This window comes from Passer domesticus, chromosome 3 (assembly GCF_036417665.1).
Source record: "Passer domesticus isolate bPasDom1 chromosome 3, bPasDom1.hap1, whole genome shotgun sequence".
Classification (NCBI taxonomy): Eukaryota; Metazoa; Chordata; class Aves; order Passeriformes; family Passeridae; genus Passer; species Passer domesticus.
In genome coordinates, this window is record NC_087476.1 from 37,223,247 (window position 1) to 37,246,031 (window position 22,785).

Consider the following 22,785-nt stretch of genomic DNA (forward strand, 5'->3'; position numbering starts at 1 on the left):
TCACTCTTCCAGGCTCATTTTTGCTGCAGCATATTTCCACACAATTAGGTAATTATGACAGCTGATTAATTATCAAATCTCAAAAGGCTAACTCCTGCCCTCTGTGCTGCCTCATGCTGAGCAAGCAGCGCACATGGGTGGAAATGGATGGTCCCTGGTCCCTGCTGCCTTCTGCCCCTTGTAAAGGCAGGACTTCACTGAGTAACCCTGGGCTGCTGTAGGGCTTCCCAAATGAGATCTCCTGCACACTATCCCAGACAGCCTCCCAAAGAGACTCCTCTCCCTACTGCATTGTCCCCTGCTTACGATATGAGGACGAAGAACTGTTCTCTCAGAATCACTGGTCCAGTGTGACCAGGGATTAGGACACCAGAGGCTCCCCTGGCTCTTCACCCCTTTCTGAAAGCTAAGCAGCCAACTAAAGGAAGCACTCACATCTGTCTGAAAAATAAAGCCTGGGATATAGCTGGAATAAAGACTGAGGGATAGAATAAAGTTCACTCTTTTCATCCCCACTCCATAACTAAGCCCACATGGTTCTGAACTGGGAGCTCTTCACATATGAACCCTCCTCTCAGCATATAAGCACTTATTGCTCCCCACACTGAAGCAAAAGCTTTCAGTGGAGTTTTTCAGCATTACTAGAGGAACCTGATATGTGATTTCACCCAGATGTTCTCTAGGTCATGCAGATTCCTAATGAAACTCTGTGAATAAACATCCAGTCTTTTCCACTTTCTGGGCTCCACAACACATCTCCTTGATTGAAGTCTGCCCTCAAAGTAGTGACTTCACCCAGACAGTTTATTTGGTCATGGTTAGCCAATTACCACTGCAGCATCTTCATCTCTAGTTTTAGAGAGGACCCCTCTTTCTCCTCCCCCTCTTGGGAGAGCTACATGGAAATTGATGGCTTGGTCTTCAGCCCCACATCATTTCCTTAACAATCCTGGAAATTAAAGGATAACTTCTCTCTGAAACCATTCGTGCCATGGCTGCTAGTGCTCTGAACAAAATGTCACAGGCAGGGAACATCATCTCAGGTTGTCACATAATAGAGGCAAAACCTGAATGTGCAACACACACACGCATGTGCAAAGATTACTTTGGGAATTAATGCCATTCCCACAGCACAGGGTGGCCAGCTATACAATTATTTGAGTAATTTCACACCTCTGCTGGCAACAGGCAGCCTGGCTCTTCAAGCAAGGCTGCCCAACCCTTGGTGTCAGGAAAGGAACAGCTTGAGGTTGCTCAGACACACCTACAGCAGTAACAAATGCATCTGGAACCACCTCAGCAAATTAAGAATAAGGAGCAGTGTTTTGTGCCACAGAAGTGGATGAGGGAGGAAGACAGGAACTGCTGGCAAATCCTAAGCACATCAATGCACTCTCATCTTTCAGCAGTTTGCTGTTTTCCTATACCAGAATTTTTAGAAGTGCCGAACACCTTGGAGATCAAGCAGACCTATTAATGTGAAGTCAACCATGTGCACTCAGCTGATGAGGGAATAACCAGAAGTTACTCTTTGCCCCTATAAACAAAGAAAGTGCAGGGGAAATGCAAAGTCATTTGAAAGAATCAAGGAGAGATTAATTGGGTCATAACAACTGTGATATAGGTACTTATATTAAATCCCTACCTCATGCCCTCTGTCTTGCACAGGACATGATTCACTGTCTGCTTCTGAGAATGACCCAGACTCATCGCTGGAGTTTGTTCCATAGGATGGCTCACATTTAATCTGGGCTCGGACCGGGTTGTACAATCCATCCCCCACCACGCCGGGCTCCTGGTGCTCGGGCGCCAGGAATCGGGGGCCTTGGGAGCAAGGGGAAGAGGAGAGCTCGCAAAGCCGCAGGCTGCAGGGAGAGCCGCCGCTGCCGTCCTCTGCGTACGAGTAGGAAGAGCACGAGCTGGAGGTCCTGGTTCTGGTTTCCAGAGGAGGAGAGCGAGGGCAAACTTTAATTGGCACCGGACAGCTGGTGTTCGGGCGCATCCGTCCCGGCAGGTGATCAGCTGTCAGTCCGCTGTGCGAATAGGTCTGGGAGCTGGGGAGAGACTGGCTACCGCCAGCCCACAGACCCTTTGGCACAGTCTCAGTGAGGTCTTTGTCCAAGCTGCTCACACCAGAATATGAATGCACCGAAGTGTTTACTTGGTCACAAGCATTTGAAGAGAATATAACACTCCTCCTGTCCAGTTCCCCTTCTTGCTTACAGAGAGTTTCAAAGCCGGGCCCCCTGAGTGGTGATCCCACTGTGAAGTTGGAAGCATCCTTCTGCATGGCATGGGACTGTCCATAGTTCCCTGTGAAAGGGACATAATCAGTTTTGTGGTCACCCTGAGTTGTCCCTTTTTCAAAAGGGCATGCTGGACTCCTGCCAAAGTGCTGTTGGGAAGTGCTGGGGAAGCCAACCAAATCTATGCTTTTTGTTCTGTTGAAGAAAGACCGCAAGCAAGAAGGAGAAGACCCACTTTTTGGCCTGTCGACACAAGTGAGGCTTGGCTGTTTCCTGTCCATTTCAACATCCCCTTCTTTATCCCTGATGTCAGGTTCATCTCCAGACAGGCAAAGTGTGATGCTTTCTTCATCGTTCTCTTCATTCTGAGGCTCACTTTTTATCTGCCCCATAGCAAGTCCTGATTTGAGGCCATTTCCAGAGCTCTCTTCACTGAATGTGCTTGCAAAACCTGAGGTACTGATGTGTGATGTGTTGTAGACATTCTTGGTACAAGCAAGCTGGTATTTCTTGTATCTGGGGTACCGTGTTACTGCATCTTTATCCAAATTGTCCTTGCTATCTCTCAGCATGTCAGAGTCAGGCAGCATCCCTTCGCCTTTGTCTGCTCCAGCAACAGTGGTTTCAAAACTGAAGGGTTCTTGGTGCATCCTCTCCCTTGGGCAAGATATTTTTGACGTCTCCGATTCCATCGTCTCCTCCTCATCTCCATCGGAGTTCTCCTCATCGTGCATGCGCTGACAGGTGGTATCTTTTTTGCACAGGAACAGGCCATCTTCGTTGTTCAGCAGCTGTGTCTGAAGGAAGCTGAAGCAGGAATCCTCCAGGTTATGCATGCGCAGGAACTCAGCGCAGTGGATGACCTCCTGGATGTTTTCTCTGCTGAGTAACAGCTTAGCAGTGTAGGCGAACTGTAACAATGGACCAAATCCCCTGACAGTGACCTGCAAAAATAGAGAGGGAAATTGCCAGCGTTACCATCAGCTCTTGCTGCCATCCCAAGTCCTTCATCAGGTGCTTAGATAAACTAACAGATCTGGCATTCAGAAATAAATACTGCTCAGCACCAGCTGTTCTTCTGTCACATCTGCAATGATGTTACACCCAGGAACTAGCACTGCTCCCTTTGTGTTGCTCCTGTACATCACTGCACAGGTTGAACTGAGACTGTTTTTCCCAAGTATCTTGAAGACTTATGAACTAACTCTGTGCCCTAATAAAAGACTGACAAAACTAGCCTGGACACTGCTAAGTCTTACATGGATTTAATTTTAACTGTGCTACAGCACCCAACCATGAAAGCACCAATTCAATTTCGATTCTTCCGCTCTGACGGAAGGTCCAATGAACAATGGTTTCAAGCTGAAGATACCACTTATCCAAAAAGTGTTTTGGGAAGGAAACACTTAGTATTACAGCAAAATTCAACAGAAAGCATCTTTCTGCCTCTTTCAAAAGCAAACAATTTCCTTTTTTTCTTCTCAATTTTTTTGCAAGCCATTGCTGAATACATGATAGGTAAGTACAGACTGTATAACTTTCCTCTATCCCATGGAGATTATTCCCCTCATACTGTTCCAAATTTTAGTGAGCCTGAGGTACAGCTAACAGAAAAAAAAATTAATATTTATAGTTCAAATGGCAGAAATTATTCTGAGTTCCACCTCAGTACTTAATTTCCCACAATTTTCTTTGTAGAAAGAGTAAAAACTGTTTCCAGGAGAGTGATCTCCAGACAACTGTTCCAGGTCTGACTTATGCACTGCTACTCATCTTTTCTTTCCATACCATCTGTGTTTAACATTAACATACCATATATTAAAAAATACACACTTCTCCCCCCTCCCCATTTTTTACAGTTGTATCTTTACATACAGCTATCTAATAAGTTGCTAAGCCACATAGTAAACTATAGATATTGTCTATTTTTGACAAAAATACTTTGATTGCCACTAACTTCTCTTACATTTTTTTCTCCCAATGGGTATGAAACAAAGGGATTGGAAAAATTATTCCTCATGAAGCAGCAAGAGGCTGCTTCAGAACCACAACTCATCATCAAGGATTAAGGTTTCTGCACAAGAAAATTCAGTGCTTTGGCCACAAGTTTGAGATTTGGAAGACCACAACTCAATTTCCCATTGCACCAACCACCTACTGCATGACCCAGTAAGTCCATTCAGTCTCAATTCATTGAGAAACCTTCTTGCCTTTCTTGCAAGTAGCACTCATTTATCTGAGTTCCCTGTGCTCTGCATATCAGGCAAAGGCCTTTGGATGGGATTCAGCACAGCCAACAACTGCATGCCTGTGTGAGGTTTGGATGCACCTCCTTCTGGATGCAGATGTCTCTGGTAGGTATCCCCAGCTCAGTTCCTTCGTTTAAAACAAACAAGAAGAGGAAGCACTTCTGTCTCCTTTTTTTTGCAAAATGACCTAAAGACAGAAGGGGAACCTAGAAAGTAGGAGACCCGTTTCATTCCCCAGGCTGTGAGGATTGAAACTCCCATTTGTCAGCTCCTCAGAAGTGTATATTTGGGACAGTGTGGGATACCCTGAATGTGAGTTGCTTTTTACTATTCTTCCAATTGAATTAATGCCACCGAGCAAAGAAGCTGCTCAAAAGGCTGGTAAGCCATCAGGCCATGAATTTGCAAAGGTCTAATTTGTGATCAGAGTGTATCTGAGTGAATAATTTGGTTCATCTCAATGAAAAGCCTATAAAGCCCTATACTGCCTCAGGACCAGTGGTAGAGTTCGCAGATTTTTATAGAAAATCCTGACTTCCACAAACAAGCCTTTGTTATTCATAGATCTGTACTTACGATGGCAGTTTATGAAGACACCACAAGTGGTGCAGATTTTGATGGGGAGAAAAATATTTTAAAACACCTCTAAAATTGCTTCCAATAGCTATTCCATCCATAGTATTACTGCTCTATCTGCTATTTTAAGAAGCAGTGCATTTTCATGCACATACTTACACACTTGCACATTCCTGTTTAACAATACGCCTCTGGTACAGAATTGCCAAGATTTACAGCTGGCTATTAAACCAATCTCTGCTTTATCAGTGTTACACTTTCTGCCTATTTGTTAGATTATCAGCTCACTAAAGGCCTATCTGCATTTTATCTATGCAGCATGATTAACAAAATTGCTCGGGAACTTAATGAGCTACTCGCAGGCTGATGGTAAGATCTTCAGTGTGGGGGCTTACATATTGCTGCATATCTTGTAAGCTCGGCAGCAGCGTAGGTCTGCAGGGACTGTGGAGCACAAACACAGCTCTCCTGGCAGTGGTGTCACTTGGCCACTAGGTGGAATGGCTGGAAAGCAAATTAGAATAATTTTCTGTGCTGGGCCAGGGTTTCACCTGCCTGCCTGCCTGCCGCCCCAGCACAGGCACTCTGCACAGCCTCGGGCTGACTCATACAACCCCACAGCAAGGCTGTCTCCCACGCTGACACAGGCTTTTGCTCCAGGTAAATCAGCACGATAACAAACAGCAGCAAGCAGCTGTTAGAGCTGGAGTATCGGAAGCAGAGCACGAGACTGTGCCGTGGGCTCCCCACGGTGCCCAGCAGATGCCTCATGTGAAGGAGGATGAAAACTCCGAGCAAATGTGTGCCTTGACTTCCTTTGGAGATATTACCCAGTGACACAACCTTCACTCTCACAATCTTCAGATCCAGAGGGGGAAAGTTTCTTTTCAAGCACCCGGCACTTGTCACTGCCCTCAGGCGGAAATCTCTCTAGTGCCAATTCTCGAAACTGCACAAACAATAACTTTGGAAACAAACGGGTGCAAAGCTTGCTGCCAAGTGTGAAAGCCAGCGCAAGCTCTGCCGCCTGAAGCTGTCTAAATATTGATTCGGCTCCCGTGGCAGGTTCCCTGCCTCGGCCCCACCAGTTTTGGGACTGCTTGCATCTGATGCATTCTGGCAGGAAGGCTGGAACCGAGCCACTGGAGCGTGACTATGAACACCGCACATTGGGAAAGAAAAGGCTTTGAAGCTGCATGTACTACCACCACACAGGCATTTCTCTAGGAAGAGATAAGGACAGTATTTTAAAATTATTTGATCTGACTGATATATCCCAGTGAAAAAAGTTAGTTGAAATAAGTTGATCTACGTTTGCAGAAGGAAAGAGATAATTTCTTTGCTATAACAGTCTTCATCTACACGTGAGAGAGGCCTTTGTTAGATGGGTAAAACCCATGCCAGCAACAATCCCAGGGTTTTTTTTTCCTCTATTGAAAATAAGATGTCCAAGAGTTGTTTGCTTTTAAACCTTATTTTCTATATAAATTAATGTTTACCCAGCAGGTCAGTTTGTGGGAACCTCCACCAGGCACCCTGTCCAAGCTCATATGCCAAGTCACTACTTCTGTGCCTTTCAATCCATTGCCTTATTCCAATTTCTTCCCATTTCTGTTGTTTAAATTGAATTGACTGGCTACTAGAAAACCAGCCAGAGAAAAGGTAAAGCATACATATAAAACAACAATACTCACACAGAGAGAAAGGCAAAGATCCTCGCTTCTTGGAGGCTTGATTTCTTTCTCTTATGTTTACTCGTTTGTTTCCCTTACGTGTACTTGGAGCATGCCAAACAGCCCACCAAGACTAAGGATGAAGCACTTTATTTGCCTTGCTTCTGTCCCCAGTTGGCCTCGTATGCATTAGAACTGCCTAGTGCACAGAGGACACAGGCACTGCAGCCCTCCCTAAGGCACCTGGCACACCTCCTTGCTCTACAGCAATCCAAGAGACCAGGTCCACGTGCAGCTCCTGCCTCTGCTGTGCTGTCACAGGTACACTGTGCTCACTGTGCAGTAGGGAGGCCTCTGTCAATTCAGCGTTGCGGCAATAACAAGCCTGACCACTGTTAACGTGAGAGAAAACAACTTCTCCTGCCCTTTACCTCCCTCTTGTCTTTCAGAGTGAGCTAGCTGAGCTGGGGGATGTGTTTTGTATGGCCATGCCCTTGTGAGTGTGTGCTATTGAGGAACGGGCTGGAAACAATGCAATGATATGATCACCATCAAGAGATGTTAATCAGCATTAGCCATATTGAATTTACCAGCAAAACACAGACAGCAGCCCTGCAGAAAACAAGCACGCAAAGTCTATTTTAGTTCAGTTTGACATTGCTTTTCTCCTTACAGAGTCCTGGAGAGTGTGATGCTCTGGTTAGTCCTAATTGATTTAAGTGACCAGACTTCCACTACTTCCTTTGGGAGATCATTGCCAGACTCTACTTAAAACCTCCTTGTGAGGAAATATTTCCCTTATTTTCCTCCATCATCTCTCATTACATTTCCTTGATGCATTCCGGGTAATGCTTTTTCCTTTTGGAGAAATAGTTGCATTGTTGTTAGACTGTCTGCCTTCCTTTTTTCACTGGTCATTAACAAAAAACTGGCTAATTCAAAGAAAAGAATATTGATCACTGTCGGATGGGAGAACAAGAAGCTGAGAAGACAGTCAGCAATAAATGCTAGTAAAGAAGGCAGCATTAGAGATGCAAATAGAGCAGTTTTAGCAAAGCATTCTTCTAATTCTGGGCCCATACCATTCTAAAATTAGGAGGAGGGTTAGCTCACTTCCACATTGGGAACACCATCTTTTTGTAAGGGACTTCTAGGTCAGAAATTCTATTTTAAACCTACACACACAGGCACCGTGGGACACGCAGCACTGTGGGTGAACTGGCTCTGGCTCCCTGCTGTGTCCGTGTCCTCCGTGAGGGTTGATCAGGCATGCCATGGAGGCCCCTGTGCTGCTCTGAACACACGGGACGTGGCCTGGGAGCACACACAGAGGGCTGATGTTTCTGCCGACGGGCCGGACTCACTGCGCGCCGCAGAGTTCATCAGTGCATGCTCATTAGCGAGCTGCCCAGACTTCCAGATGTCTCAAAATCCCAGACAAATAGACAAAATCCTCCAATTCTGCACAGACAGTATTTCTTATGGGGGGTGGGAAGGAAGGTTATTTCCAAAGGAAACATGGATATCTGGTAACCCCGCTCGGAATGGCATCTGTATGAAAAGCTGCATCTGGAGCAGGGAAGGTCAACCCCTGCGAAATGCCAGCAAAGTCTGACTTCAATTTAAAGAGGGGAAAAGTGATTAAGGGCAAGAAAAGATCACTGTAAACATGTAGGAATGTAAAACTTGGCAAGGCAGTATCTAAAATGGAGCAAGGGAATGTTTACAGTAATCTGATGCAAACTAACATCAAGAACAGAGAAGAACTGTCTGGTTTGCTATGGGGCGCTATTGGCATTTGCAGCAAAAATAAATTAAAATGTAGGGATTTTTTCCCTGACTCTTAACCTAACAGTCAATTCAGAGCAGTCTTGGAAGGCTTTCCAGAGAAGATGATGGATACTTTATGTCTGAGTACTGCAAAGGAAAACTAACAAAGCACAACCTTGTTCTGGAGAGCTGGGCTTCAATTTAGTAGACTTTTCCAGGGCTAATTTCTGTGTTAATGAGGGCACAGTGCCAATGATCTGCTAGGAAAGAGCAATAAAGTTCAACAGCAAATGCACATGCAATTGTTCCTTTCCAAATAAAGCATACCTGGGGCACATGCAAAGAATAAGCTCATTGGTGGTGGCGTGAGAGGGCAGAGCCTTCTCCTCCCCTCTGGGGATACAATGAAATCTGCAGCACATTAGTTGCTAAATCCTGCTGAACTGGGGGTAATTTGGGTGGTGAGACCTTCAGACCCACTGAGAATGCACAAGTCCCGACAGCAGCGCAGGCACATGTTATTATCTTTACACATTGGAGTAGACTTGTTAAAACTCAATAGGAGCACTCATAGGTTTGCGGTAAAGCATGCAAGCTGCTTGTAGGTTAATGGTTTATATTTTTAGTATTTTGATTTTCAGGTTAGATTCATCAGCAGGCACCTCAGAACATTTAGAAACCCCTCATCTCTAATTCCCAATCATCAATTCAATTAAGCAATTTTGTGGGGAAGGAAGAAAGGAAGATTGAATCAAACCTCACATGCTGAATATCAAATCTCAAACTAAGTATTACTTAAAACAACTGGATAGAAAAATAGCAGAAATGTAACTCTTTCTTGCAGAACTCCAAATGAACCAGTTATTCACATATTGTTCCATATGAGGTCTACAGTGGTACCTGCTTTACTGGCCTTTCAGCATTGCTGCTGCAGTCCAAAGGCATGTGTAGAGCTTTTTAATCCATCTCAGCCCTGATGTTGTCTAATATGCCCAAGCATGCAGCCAACAAACCACCAACTTCTCACTCAGCCAGCGGGTTCCCAGCACTACAAGTTATATAATCAAACACATGCGAGAAAAATAGGAGATAAGATTAGTGACAGTTAACTGCTGCTATTTTTTTCCACAGCCTGAAGAAGGTCTCTGGGATTAAATATTAACTCTAATCTTATTTGCTAAAATTAGCACACAGTGTATTCTTTTTCTTCTACAGCCAATTGCAAGTATAGCACAGAAGTTATTTTCAGAGGGTAATCTGATAACCAAAATCAGTCACCAAAGCTGTTATTCCATTAAGAATTAAGAGACTTCCTGGTTATTTACTTGGTTATTTTTACCCAGGATGGTGAAGCCTGGCTTTTTCTTATCTTGAGCCTATTTGGTTTTGGAAAACTCTCTGCAAGATTTAAGTACATTACTAGGCTCAAACAGCTCAGTCCCATGTGCAAAACCAGCAGTGTTAAGGCATCATGGTTTGTTCCTATACATGCACACAGACAGGAATTGTTTTGAAGCCATGATCCTTTTACATAAGGTGGGAACATGCAGGAGGCAGGAAAAAATCAAAGGAGATGATAAACAGCAGAGTACTTTTGTAAGGCAATGCCACAGCAGTATTTTACTGCATTTCCTCTCTTTAATTTAAAAGCATTTAAATGTTCTCTCACTAGCAGGTTGGAGATGTGTTTCCCTTATTTATTTGCTCATAAGGCTGTGGAGCTCCCAAAACGAGTGATCACTCTTTAAAAATTCCACTTGGGTGAGAAGCATCAGCTGGTTTTTGCCTTATGTAAGCTTTTAAACAACAAAGGAATGTACAAGGTGCTGATGGAGAAGACCAACAAAAAGAGACTTTTGTTTTCACATTTAAAAGCATTTTTAAAATTAAGTAGATACCATGCCAGCCTCAGTTTAACATTCTGCCTCTTCTGGTAGTGCATACAAATTTTGTGCAGAAGAGTAACCTGCAGACCAAGTGACAGTGTGGCATCTCCCACACTGCATCACACTGCAGGGGTGGGAAGGCACCACACCATCACCATGCATTCTTTGGGCATGAACGCACACCAGGGGAGCAGAGAAACTGGACACACATCTCCTTTCTTTTGGAGGCCCATTACCCAACTATTAATTTCAATAAGTCCTCCTGGAAAAGCTGTCATCTGCTAAGCCACACCCTGAGTGGTCTATGGAGTATCCTGGTGTCTTTCCAGTGCATCCTCCACAACAACCTCTTAAGGCTGTCAGACTGAGAGCTTTAAGAAGATGCTTAACTGCCCTTAGTGGTACTTTTAGAAGATGCCACACTGGAAGTGCTTGTCCAACTTTCAATTTTGTGCTTTCAAAAGAAAAAGCCCTACAAGTGCCCCCTTCAGCCTTCCCCCCTGAAATCCCAGCTATTGGCCAGACAACAAATTTACACTAGAAGCCCTGACTGTCTGTGTGAGAGTAGAGGGAAACCAAGTGACTCTCTGGCATAATGAATGCATGCAGGGGCAGCACCAGCACTCCAAAGAGCCTCCTCCCTCTGCACCCGAAAGGGAAGGAGAGACCAATATCCCTCAGTGCCCACAGAGCATTCCAATGCGGCAAGTGAGACTGCAGGAGGGAGGAAGGAGAAGCCACTCGCGCCGGGCTCGCCTGGAGGATGGGAAGCAATAATGGCAAACTGTGCCACTGCCCCGTGAGCAGCGCGTCAGCGCCGACGGCGGCACAAGCAGCTTGGATTGATTGCCAAGAGCAGAGATGGCGTAAGCAGCCATGGATCGATTTACACCGCGTTACTGGCAGGTCAGCACGCGGCCACACGCGGCTCACGGGTGGAGTGGAAGAGTTGAGGCACACACATGCTTAAGTTTGTCTGAATCAAATTCAGTGCGGCAATAGCCCAACTTTGAAGCACTCTCAAAAACCCCAGGCCTTAAGTCTGAGGCCAGTAATGTCAGAGGAACCAAGGGGGAAGAGAGAATCAGAAGATGTGTAGGAAATGAAAAAAAATAACCTAGAGTGTAGTAAAAGTAAAAATAATCTCTGATCCAACTGCCATGCTTATTTTAATCCACAACTTCTAGTTTTATTTTCTCTCAGAGTTACTGAAGCCAAATTGAAATTCCTTCAACCTTTCAAAAGCGAAGCTGCTTTCAAATCAATGCAAATAATTTACTTTTGGAAATTGTGGCAGTATCCCTGCACATTTTCTGCATCTCTGAAAATTCTGAGGAAAAGGCAATTTGTTGAATTTGCCACAACTTTTGGAATAGACACCATTTATTGAGAAGGAAGCTAGAAATCATAGACATAAGTTGCAGACATTTCAGTGCAGGAAGCAGCAAGCATCTTACCAAAGATCAATAAACACACTTGGAAAACTGAAATGCTATAGGACAGGAAGATGCAGTGCTCTTCCATAGCAGGGATGCACTGCCTGCATCACATCTACTCCAAACACTGGTCACTGCCAGATGCACCCACTGGGCAGCCCTAGGTTTTACCATTATTCACAGCAGTCTTCTGAGCAAAAAGGGACATTTGCCTGCATGATTGCTCCTCTGGGCCACAGAGAAACTCAGTCATGAGAAGATGAGCAGCTCAGGAAGGCAGCTCTGTGCTGCACCTCTCTCTGTCACCTCACAGCAGCACACCACCTTTGGCAAAACAGCTCTTGGACTGGAGGGGAAACTTCTTAAACCCCTGCAAGCAAACCCGCCACATGACACCTGCCAGAGCCCTTATTTTAAAATCTCACTCAGTAACCTGTTTTGAAGTAAAATACCATTTTATTATTTTTTTCCTAACTAATTCTGTGGCTTGGGGTATGTTGATGTCAGAGGTTGTCCACAGCATAACAAGAACACAGAAAACCCCAAGTTATGGCCAAGAGAATACCTGCAGGCAAGCCTAGGTGAAACGGCTTTGGGAGGAGAAGTTTGGGGCTGCTAAGGTGAAACTCTGAGTGAAGGTGTTATAAAGAAAATTAGACATGAAGTTGTTTCAAAGGACAGTCTCTCTAAAGGCACAACGTGGCCACAATGTTACTCAATCAACAAAGCACACATAAAAAACAGTGGCACTAAGTAGGAGTTTAAACACCCAGGCATCAACTGGAAGAGAAAGCAAAGGGAAACATGGCTGTGACACCTGGCTGTTTCAAATACTTTTGTGTTTTCCAGTGCAAGGAGCATCTTAAGAAACCTGGAACACAGTAACAAAGGATGACACAAGAAGGTGGCTCAGCAGAAATGCTGCCTTGGCTCCCTGGGTGCCTGTGCAAGCCATACTGAAACCAGTGGGGAAGAAACAAGCAGAAATGAACAGATTTTAACCGAAAAGCAACATCAGAATTAAAGTGCAACTGCAATTTAAAATTAAAATTAGTCCCACATTTTTGCAAAAGGAAAATTAAACTGACCCCAAGATTAAAAAAGAAAGAAAAACAAGAGGAAGTGTTAGCAGTAAGGGGGGTGAGGAAAGAGTGGGAAAGCTTTCACAGAATATAAATTGTGAGAGGAGTCTGTGAAAGATCTGTTTAAGTGCATAACATGAGCCAAAGTGGGTAGAAAAAGGGAAAACAAAAGCAGTTTCAGAACTTTTAGAATAAAGAAAGAATCCTATAAGCCTCCAAATTACATTAGGAAATATCAAAATAGGCAGAAAATAAAGATGGTGTAGAATTTTGCTAATTCAGAGGGGTGCTTAGAGGAGTGGTTCAGAGTTTCTGAAGCTGTAATTGATATACAAGCAAGCACAACAACACTGAAAAATTACCAAGACTTGTAAATCCACCAGTACTCCTCTTTCCCAGGCATGGCAGAATGTATTCATGCACATGAACTATGTAATAGCGTATTAAATACACAGTGCATTAAATACACTGTAATTACTTCATAAAAACAAGGAGTACTTCACAGCAAGCCACCTCACTACAAGCTCTACTATTATACTCCATGCAGCGCAGGAGAGGAAGAAGCAGGCTCTGTCAGACATGATTTAAAATCCACAAGGTTGCACTCTGAGGAAGAGCACTAAGTGGGAAGACAAAGGAGCTGGAGGAGAAGCGAGATCAGGAGACGGGGCTGGGTGACACCCGAAGCAGCTCAGGGATGCTCTGTCGTGGTTTGCACGGGGCTGATGACACCCCTGCTTCAGGCACTGCCTGTCACCCTGTGCTGGCACAGCACAGCAGACAAAATCACTGGCATCCTTACACTGGGGCAGCAGACAGTGCTGCCCAGCAAACACCGTAACATTTTAAATCCAGAGACGCTCTTGCTGGGCTGTGGATGGAAATTAATGTAAAAGGCTTTACTACGCACTTCATGAGGTAACCAAGCAATTACAGCTATTAACTGGTAGGCTGAAACCCTGTAAAACTGACCCAGCTTCCTATTTTTAAAAGAAAACCTGCCAAATGCTGCATTTGTTCCAGTTTTCCTTCTCCTCCCCTGCCTTGCTGTTTAATTTCTAGTATTTGGACATGCAATTCTTCTGCCATCACCTTGTTTTTGTTCTTGCATGGCTACAACAGATCTGAGGATTACGGTGGCTTTTGTTCCACTGCTTGGAACATTTCATCAATGACCTGCAATGCTGCTCAGCTCAGCAATGCAGATTTGCAAGGAGAACCAGCCACTGCTGAGCTGGCAAAGTTGGTTCCCTCCCATCCTCCACGAGGAGCACTTAACTCTTCTCTCTGTGGCCCAAAAGGTTAACTAGGCTCTGTAAATCCCACCAGAAAAAAAAATTGTAGGCATTTGCCTTCTTGCTGAGATTTCATGTCTGCTATGAGTAAAAGGTAAATGGCTCTTTCAGTCCCTAAAGGAGTGCAGGCTTAGCAGGAGTGACCCATAGTAAAGAGGTCAAAGGCAGGGAAAGAGGGGAAGGTTGGGCAACAGCATCCCAGTGCAGCCACGACCTTGTGCCCAGCTCTGGGCTGTCTCCAAGGAATTGGCTTTCCCATTTCTGCTTCATACATGATATTTTTAAGATCTACATAGAAATTAAGGAGTAGAAAATGCCACGTACCCTAGAAGCCCCAGAAAGACTTCACACAGAAAAATGATGGCATTTCCAGCTTGACTTCCTCAGAGGGTAGAAGGTGGGACTTTACAGCTATTTGTGTGTGTGTGTGTGTGTGACTACATATGCTCACGTGCACCCACGCATGCTAGTGTGAGAAAGAAACGAGATAATGTGAACGTGTGTGAAAGGGATTGAATTAGCCCCATCTGCTCTGAAAAGATCGTTTTTTCCTTGGATTTCTATTACCATCCTATCATTGCCACACTGGAGTGATTCTAAAAGGCTACAGCTCTGGCAGCCACCATCATTACAGCTGCTCAGATTATTAACAGCATAAATAAACTCTCAGAGACACTACTAAGAAAATATTAGCTACAATTATCACCGTCTGATAAAATAACGAACAGCTAAGTGTTACTCTGCTGCCTCAGTCACCAGTGAGTATTTATGTGTGCTGTGAGCAATGAAAACCAGTTTATGTGAATACTGAAGCACTCTAAAATTGGTTCTTGTTACTTTTTGTTTTACTTATATTTTTCTAAAGATCAAGCAGCACAAACTGAAGCTCTGTATTTGCAGAATTCATTGTACCCTGCCTCCTCTCCCGCTGTACATAATCCCATTAATTCCAAGTGAACAGAGAGCCATGCCTGTAACCATGCACATGTCTGTGGGAGGAGGGAGATGGGCAGTGTGCAAGCTACCAGCAGCAACTCTAAAATCTCTTGATGGATTTTTACTCTTGGGCCTTGCTGGTTTTTCCCTAGATGAGGAGCAAGGGCCCACACAACATCAATGCCATGTTGGCATTGATGCTCCTTGCCTTCACCTTTTCCACTGGCCTGCACTACTTTGGCTTTGTGAGCTTGTTTTTCCTCCCATTTCTCAGTGACACTCTTGAGACCTGTTGTTTCTTGAGTGCACTGGGGAGATTTGTCTTGCTTTCTAATTAATAGAAATTATTAATTCCCTGCAAGCACTGGGAAAAAAAAGTTCTTAATCGCATAGAGAGCAGGATGTGGGAGCAGGAGCCTCTTGTGCCATGTCCCCAGGCTGGGCTCCAGCCCAAGCAACACCCTCCTTAGCAGCCATCTCACCTTCACTGTCTGCTGGAGTTCACCACCAAGAGGAGAAAGGAGCTGCCTGCTCCTGAAACCCCTCACTGCAGGGCAGACATGGTGCTGAAGCTCCAGCCCAGGCAGATTGTTCTCAGCCCAGGGCAGGAGAGGCTGCTCTCCCCCAAGGGGGACCCTGAGGGTCGGTGCCCACCCTGTCCTTCCACACCTTCCATGTCTTCCCAGGAAAGAAGGGTGATGGTGGCAAGGTGACACAGGCACATTTTTACTGAGCTGAACACACACACTGGCACCTTTCTGCCTGAGCATGGGAGGCTGGTCCAGGGGGAGAGCATCTGTCAGACTCCTGGGGAAGGGGCTACATCCCTGCCAGCTATGAAGGAGAATTAGAAAGATGCTGGAGAGGGCAGCTGCAACTAAATACAGCTAGAAAGGAAGGCAAAACCACAATGAGAGAAAAGAGAAGGGGGCATTTTCTAAAGCAGCTTCCCTCAATCTAAGCCAAAAAAATCATGCACCGTACCTTTAGTGTTTTTATCCCACTGCCTTTTTTGATCGTTTCTGCAGCATCTCACCCTCCCTGCCTGGTCTCTTTTTTTCCTCTGCAAGCCCTTTGTTCCACCAACCCCCACTCCAGTGCTTACTGCCAGCTTCCAGCAGCCACGGCAGGACCACCTTCCCATTTGTGCACCCTGGGGCTCTGCTTGCCTGCACTGGTACGACAGTGACAGACAAAGAAAGGTGGGGTGCAGCGGCAGGAGGAAGCATCATCTTCGAGTGTCCCCCTCTGCCAGCTGTAAGGGAGGGAAGGACAGCAAGGAGGAGGTGACCTTATCGCTCCACAGAAATCACTGTGAGAATGAACCTCCACTCCTGGGAGGGGAAGAGTCAAGCCACAACCCTCCTCACTATTTTCTCTCCAGCATCCTCCCTCTCTTCATTCTCAGCAATTGGCCTCTTCTGGCCACCGAAGCAGGTTAGCTGTGGCTTGGCCTGAATAAGTGACCTACATTAATTTTTCCTCTGTAATTAAAGTTGTCTTCTGTGAAACAATTTGCAAGAACTTTGGGAAAGAAAACAATGTATTGTTCCACACACGTTTTCAAATAAAAAAATTGTTCTCTTAAAATGAACTTTGTCCCCCAAAAAGCCTCTATGGAAGGTAAAACACAGAGAATGGTAAAGGAGTCGTTGAAGAAGAACTGAAGTTCATTTTAAATCAGTGTACCATGTACAAATGCTGTCTTACAAATAGGATTATTTAATTTAAACCTTAGATCTGTCAAGTTCCATTACTTCAAATGGAGCCTGTCATTTCTTGACTTCATTATAAATCAGGATTATATTACAATTTATGTTAGGTAAAGTCACTGGTTCCACAGGAGATGGTGAAAAAAAAAAATTACGCAGCAGTCAGTAAATAGAGCAAAGTCACCGCACTGCTCTTGAAAGGCAAAAAGTCATCTTGCTAAATGAGGGTCCGAGCTGTCCTGTACCAAGACTGCTCCTAATAAATAAAAGACCTCTGGGAACAGTGCTGAGCATACGCTGGATCTATTTTCAGCTTGCATCAGCAGCTGCTGCCCCTGGGATCGCATCTTTGCTCATACCCTACACCATATGTAATCACTCCAGTGCTGCAACCAGTAAGATAATGAAAGAGCATGGCATAAATCTATACTTGAGTGGAATGCTAAATGAGAAAAATAATACAAAAAAGGGGGAAATAAACCACATTTTCAAGTCATTAGGAAGAAAGACTTTGACATATGAAGTGTTGCAACCATTAATAGCACTTATCATATAGAGTGGAGACAAAGAGACAAATTAATCAAACTGACAGAACTGGGACATTTTATGCTAATGCAGGCTCCTGGGTTTTCGTTTGTATTCCTCTGTGTCTGGAAAACTGATACCATTACAGGGCAGGAAATTGCATGAATAACATGCAACAGATCATAAAAATTCGCACACCAAGTGCAGAAACACTGCCAAAAGCACTGTAAAAACAAGGCTAGAGACCTCAACAGAGGAGCTCCCAACAGCTAATGAATGCAAATAAGTACAGGAATATTTCCCATCCATGCATAACAATGAGACATAGGCTGTGACTCCAGAGTCTCCAGTAGTGTAGGTAAAATAAAGCCTGGAGAGCAAACATGCAGATAGCTGGGGGGAACTGCTGGCCAAGCCAGGGTCTGAATGTGTTTGCAGTATTGCAGCCAGCAGTTTAAAGCCACCGGGGAACTGGCACAGCCAAGTGTCGCCTCTGTCTGAAAGTACTGCTATGTTAGATTTAATTTAATGTTTCAGGTACAAGAGACAGGGAAGGAGGATGTGAGAGGAAACAGAATAGTCACAAAACAGCACATAATCACACAAACCAAAAAGCCCCCTGCCCCTGTGCAAATTCACTGCACACTGTAAAACCCCCACAGATAAAGACATTTAAAACACAGAATGTGCTTGCTGTCCAAAGTCATAGCCATGTTGTAAGGGGCAGGAAATGGGAAGAACTACAGGAATGCTGGGCAGGGCATGGTGTAATGCAGGATCTTGCCAAGGCTCCCTCATTTGCTGTAGAGGCTTCTCAAGGACCTTTAAAAGCCCCTGGCAAAACACAGCACTGCTGAAGTGCAGAGAACTCATCAGCCACATAAACTCCAAAGGACAAATGCTTTCACTTGATAGGCAGCCATTTCTCATTGTTGTTTTCTAAAAAAATGATGTTTCCCCCTGTACGATAGCTACTGCACAAACCTAAAGCAAGGAACAATCTGGGGGGCTAAAAGCAGTAAAGCTGATACCTTTTGGAGCTGAGTCATTTCCAGCACTACTCTCACCTTCCCCAGAATAGAATGATATGCAGCTGATAGGATTGAGCAAGAGCATTTATGTGCCAATACTATGTGCATAAAGAGGGTGTGGAAATGCCAGCCTGCCCAGGGGCTGCTACTTTCCCAAGTCCTTCCCACATTTGGTGCTGAAGAACCCCATATTCAGAGATAGCAGGGCAGCAGCTGGTTCACCTCAGCAGGAATGGGCATGGGGAGCACACAAGACAGAGCCCAGCTCTCCATCACTCTCCAGCAGATCAACTTGGTGGTTTTACAGAGTTTTAGCCACGTGAACAGGGTTTATCCCCAAAACTCCTTCAGTCTCTCTGGTCACTGCTAGAGTCCTAACAGGGTACACAGCATTGCACCAAAAAAGGGCATGCACACACCAAAGCAAGCTAGTCCAAAAGCCTTCTGAGGACAATGACAGAGTAACCTTCGTTCTAATGGGAGAAATCAGAAACAGGCATTCATCTTGTAAATACACACCCATCTGACAGAGGACAAGAGTTGCAATCTGTAAATGGAATTACTTTCTCCCTTATAGGTAAAAAAATGATAGCACAGACAACTAATTACAGAAAGGCCTCATGAAAACCTTGGCTTTAAGAAAATAGTAGAGTTGGAGCGAATTGGTCAAATAGGTTATAACCACTTCCATTTCTTCTGATTTTTACAATAGAAAAGACCCCTTTGGAGTCTCTTGAGAACACATATGACACCTGACCTTTTCTTTTCCTTTACCCAAATCAGAGCAGTTTGGGAAAAGAAAAGCCTAGATATGAGTAAAATATCAATTCCTGAAAGAGAATAGAGAGGTCTTTACTACCACCTTATCATTCAACCAAGAGGTTGAAAGCACAAGTGACAAGAAATGACCATAAATTCTCACAGCCTTTTAGCTAAGCAATTCCTCTGCAGAAAAACAGTCATAAAACCAAAATGTAACTTGGGCAAACAATTCAGATTAAAACTATATCTGAGAATTAAGATGAGAATGCAAGAGCAGATGATACAAACAGTCTGGTTCTCCAAGGCTGCTGCAAAGCAGTGTATGCGTTCAGTGCCTGTCTGCCCTACAGAGCTGCTTGCAGAGGTCCAGAGCAGCCCCTGCTAGGATCACCGTGGCTGTGTACCACCAGCTGAAGACAAAGGCCAGAAATGTAATCAAATGCTTGTCTTTAACAATTTACTTGTGTAGGCCTTCTCAACTGAGTTTTCCAATTGGAGAGTTCATGCATAATAGTGAAACAGAACCTGTAAGAGAAGGATTAGGCTCATCTTTGAAAAGGGAGCAAAGCTAAACCAAGCCTGAGGCAGCCCTTACTGGGTGTTCTTCTCAGTCCTCCAACTGCAAGATACACTGAAGACAGGGAAAAAAGTAAAGGAAGTTAGTGATCTAAAGGCTTCTGCCACTACTGAAAGCAAAGCTTTCTGCTTTTTGAATGCAGTGATGACTTTGTAAATGTGAACAAGTGTCTTTATAGAATGCCCCAGTGCTTATATATCTCAGGGACATCTCTTCATTCTTCACTTCCTTGGACAATGGTACAGATATTATGTGACCTCAATGGCTACTGCTTACATAAACTGGATAAAAATGACAAGGAGAGATGGCTCTTAAAAAAGACAGGCAACCTTCCATTTTTTGTGCCTTGCACTTGACAAATCAATTCCAACATTTAAAACATACCCATTAAAATGTGGTTTGATGTGTTCAGTCTCCTGAAAACTAGCAAATTCAAGGAACAGAGAGAAACTTCTTGATTTGTTTTTAAGTCCAAACAAAAGTGCCATATGCAGAAAACCATACATGGTACAACAAGAAAATCTGCAGTCAGACAAAAATAAGATTAAAAAATAGTTGAATTCAATAGGCAGATTGAATGGCTGCAGACCTATCCATCTCAAGTCCAGCTTCCCATTCCAGCAACAGAAATGAGCACTAGTCCCCTATGGAGATCAGAAGGGAAGTTGTCAGGTTTTGTCTCTCCACAGCTTTTTCCTGTCTTGAAAGTTTACTGGCTCCAACATTGTCCTTTGAAGGAAACAGGAAACAACTCAAACTTACTCTGTTTTTACTTGACCAGGAATCCTCTGACAGGCAAATTTTCTCTGAAGACTGCCTGTGTATCTGAGGAGAGAAGTGGCTAGGCATGTTGTACTACTGCTGTGTGGTCAGAGATGGAAAGATATTTTGCTTTCAGAGTTGTTTAAGACTTCTTATTAGCTGCAGGCCCTTGAAACAGAGAACCACAGGTCTGAATTTCAAAGGTAAGTGAAAACCCAAGACATTTCTCAGAAGCAAAAGTTTTCTTTACACAGTCAGAAATGTAGTTTCAGCCTCCTAGATGACAGTCTCAAAAATCCAGGACCACTTGATCAAAAGCATTTTTTCCAGAAACTAAGAACTGTACTGGTAAAGTCTGAATAGACAATTCTGTTTTCTTTTGATCTACTTTCTAAACCTTGAAACATTAACAGAGACTGCACTCCCATCCATTCTGGGAACCTAAAGTAAGAGCTATTTGCAGAGATGTGGGAATTTGGTCCTATCACTCAAGGCAACTCAAAGCAAGCAAATTTCAAGCAGAGCATTACCATGTGTTTCAAGTACAATACACTGAATGCCCATACGTCTTTGAACTATTAGCCCTGTTCAGGGCCAATTAATTTCTTTAGATGGTCTCCTTTTTCTTTCACTACCCCCATAAACCCACCTCAGCCCTGTCTTTGGGAAGTACATCTGACACTGCAGGAACAGAAGGAAACACTGAGAACACAACAGCACCCATGAATCCATCCTGGCTCACACTTGCCAAATCTCTCTGCTATCCTTACAGTAAGTCTGTGCACTTCCATTTTTCTGAAGTGTTGCTCTGAAATGATGAGCAGCTGATGCAGGGAATGATGTGGACCAGGTGCAATATATACCCAACTAAATATGGTTCCTTCAACACTAAAAGAAAGATGGCCTGTTTCTGGTGGCCTGAAAACCTACAGCTCCCACATGCCAAGAATGATCAGCTCTCTTTGGAAGAGATAAAATCTTGCTAGAAACCTGCTTGCCTATTGTTTGGGATATATGGGATGGTCTGCAACTGCTGTCACTACAGCAAAATTTTCTAATTAAGCATCCTCAAAGTGCTCCTGATCTCTTAATGAGGGACAGGAGCAATTCACAGGCTCATCCTCATCTGCCCCATGCCTCCAATCCTACTTTCCTCTTGGATGTGGTACTTTCAGCAGTTGTTGTCAATGGCAGTGCACAGCACCTCAGGAGTGGTGCAAGAAGAACAGGCAGAGGACACAGAGCAGACCCCATCTGTCACTCAGGACCAGTAGTCCAGGTAAGGTGAGCAGCTCCATCCTATCCTGATCATCCTGAGAAACACTGCAGCTAGTCCAACAAGCTCCAGGGCCTTATACAGAGGGAAGAAAATGAGACTGAAACTGGCTGAGCACTGATAAGCTGGAAGCTCTGGGTCAGGTATGTGGGCTGCTCTGGGATCAGAAGCTGTGCCAGCTGGGGGTCAGTCTGTTCACCTCCTCGTGAGGTAATGTGAACCAGAGCATTTAGAGAGAGGTAAACATTGCTGAGTGGTTCACACAAGGTGATTTAATCATCACTGACCTGATGCACAGACCTGTGCTGTAATTCCCATCTGATGCATCAGTTTCCACTCCAGCATGTGCAGAGAGATGATGACAGTATTTTATCTGGTCACAAGAGACCTCAGAAATCTACTGCTGAAGATTTTATATAGCCATTATTTAACTTCAGAGCTGATACCTCTCAATTCCAGCTGTTTGGTGACACCTTGTTTATATCTTGGTGTTACTGAAAGTTTTATTGCAGTTTTCTGCCATTCTCAGTTCAACTATAGTTATTTTGACTGTGGACCCCCAGCAAGGAGCAGGGCACCATTTAAGTTCCAAGTCAACTTTTTCCACAATGTCTTAAAGAGAGAGAGAGAGAGAGATAAATATTTCAACTACTTTTGTGTGCAGGTAAACAGACAGTTAAATGATGGCATCAACTTTTAGAAGGTCAGATTAAGCAAAGAGAGAGACAAAAAGGTTGATTAGCAAATCTGATCTATCTACACCAGTACTGAGCACCAAATTTCTTAAAGAGATGTCCAAATTTTGTTGCTCTCAAAGTCCATTTGCCTTACAGCTATGTGCAGTCATACATATATCATTGAAGAGTTTGTTGGTAAAAACCCATGCCAGATTTTTCAGTTGATTTTTAATCTGGCTTCAAAACAATTGCCAGTGGCTTCTCTTGATATCTTTTCCCAGTAATTTACAACATACTTCCTAGAGAGATGCCTG

At 44.2% G+C, this 22,785-nt stretch overlaps 1 protein-coding gene across 17 annotated transcripts in view; it reads right to left on the reverse strand.

Annotated features, from left to right (window-relative positions):
- BACH2 (BTB domain and CNC homolog 2) overlaps positions 1 to 22,785 on the reverse strand; it is a 186,364-nt gene that overhangs the window by 17,903 nt on the left and 145,676 nt on the right. For all 17 annotated transcript variants that reach the window (XM_064412674.1, XM_064412685.1, XM_064412669.1 and 14 more), the window contains one exon: positions 1,646 to 3,190. In XM_064412674.1, coding sequence (XP_064268744.1) covers positions 1,646 to 3,190 — 1,545 coding nt within the window. The remainder of the gene's footprint in view (positions 1 to 1,645; positions 3,191 to 22,785) is intronic.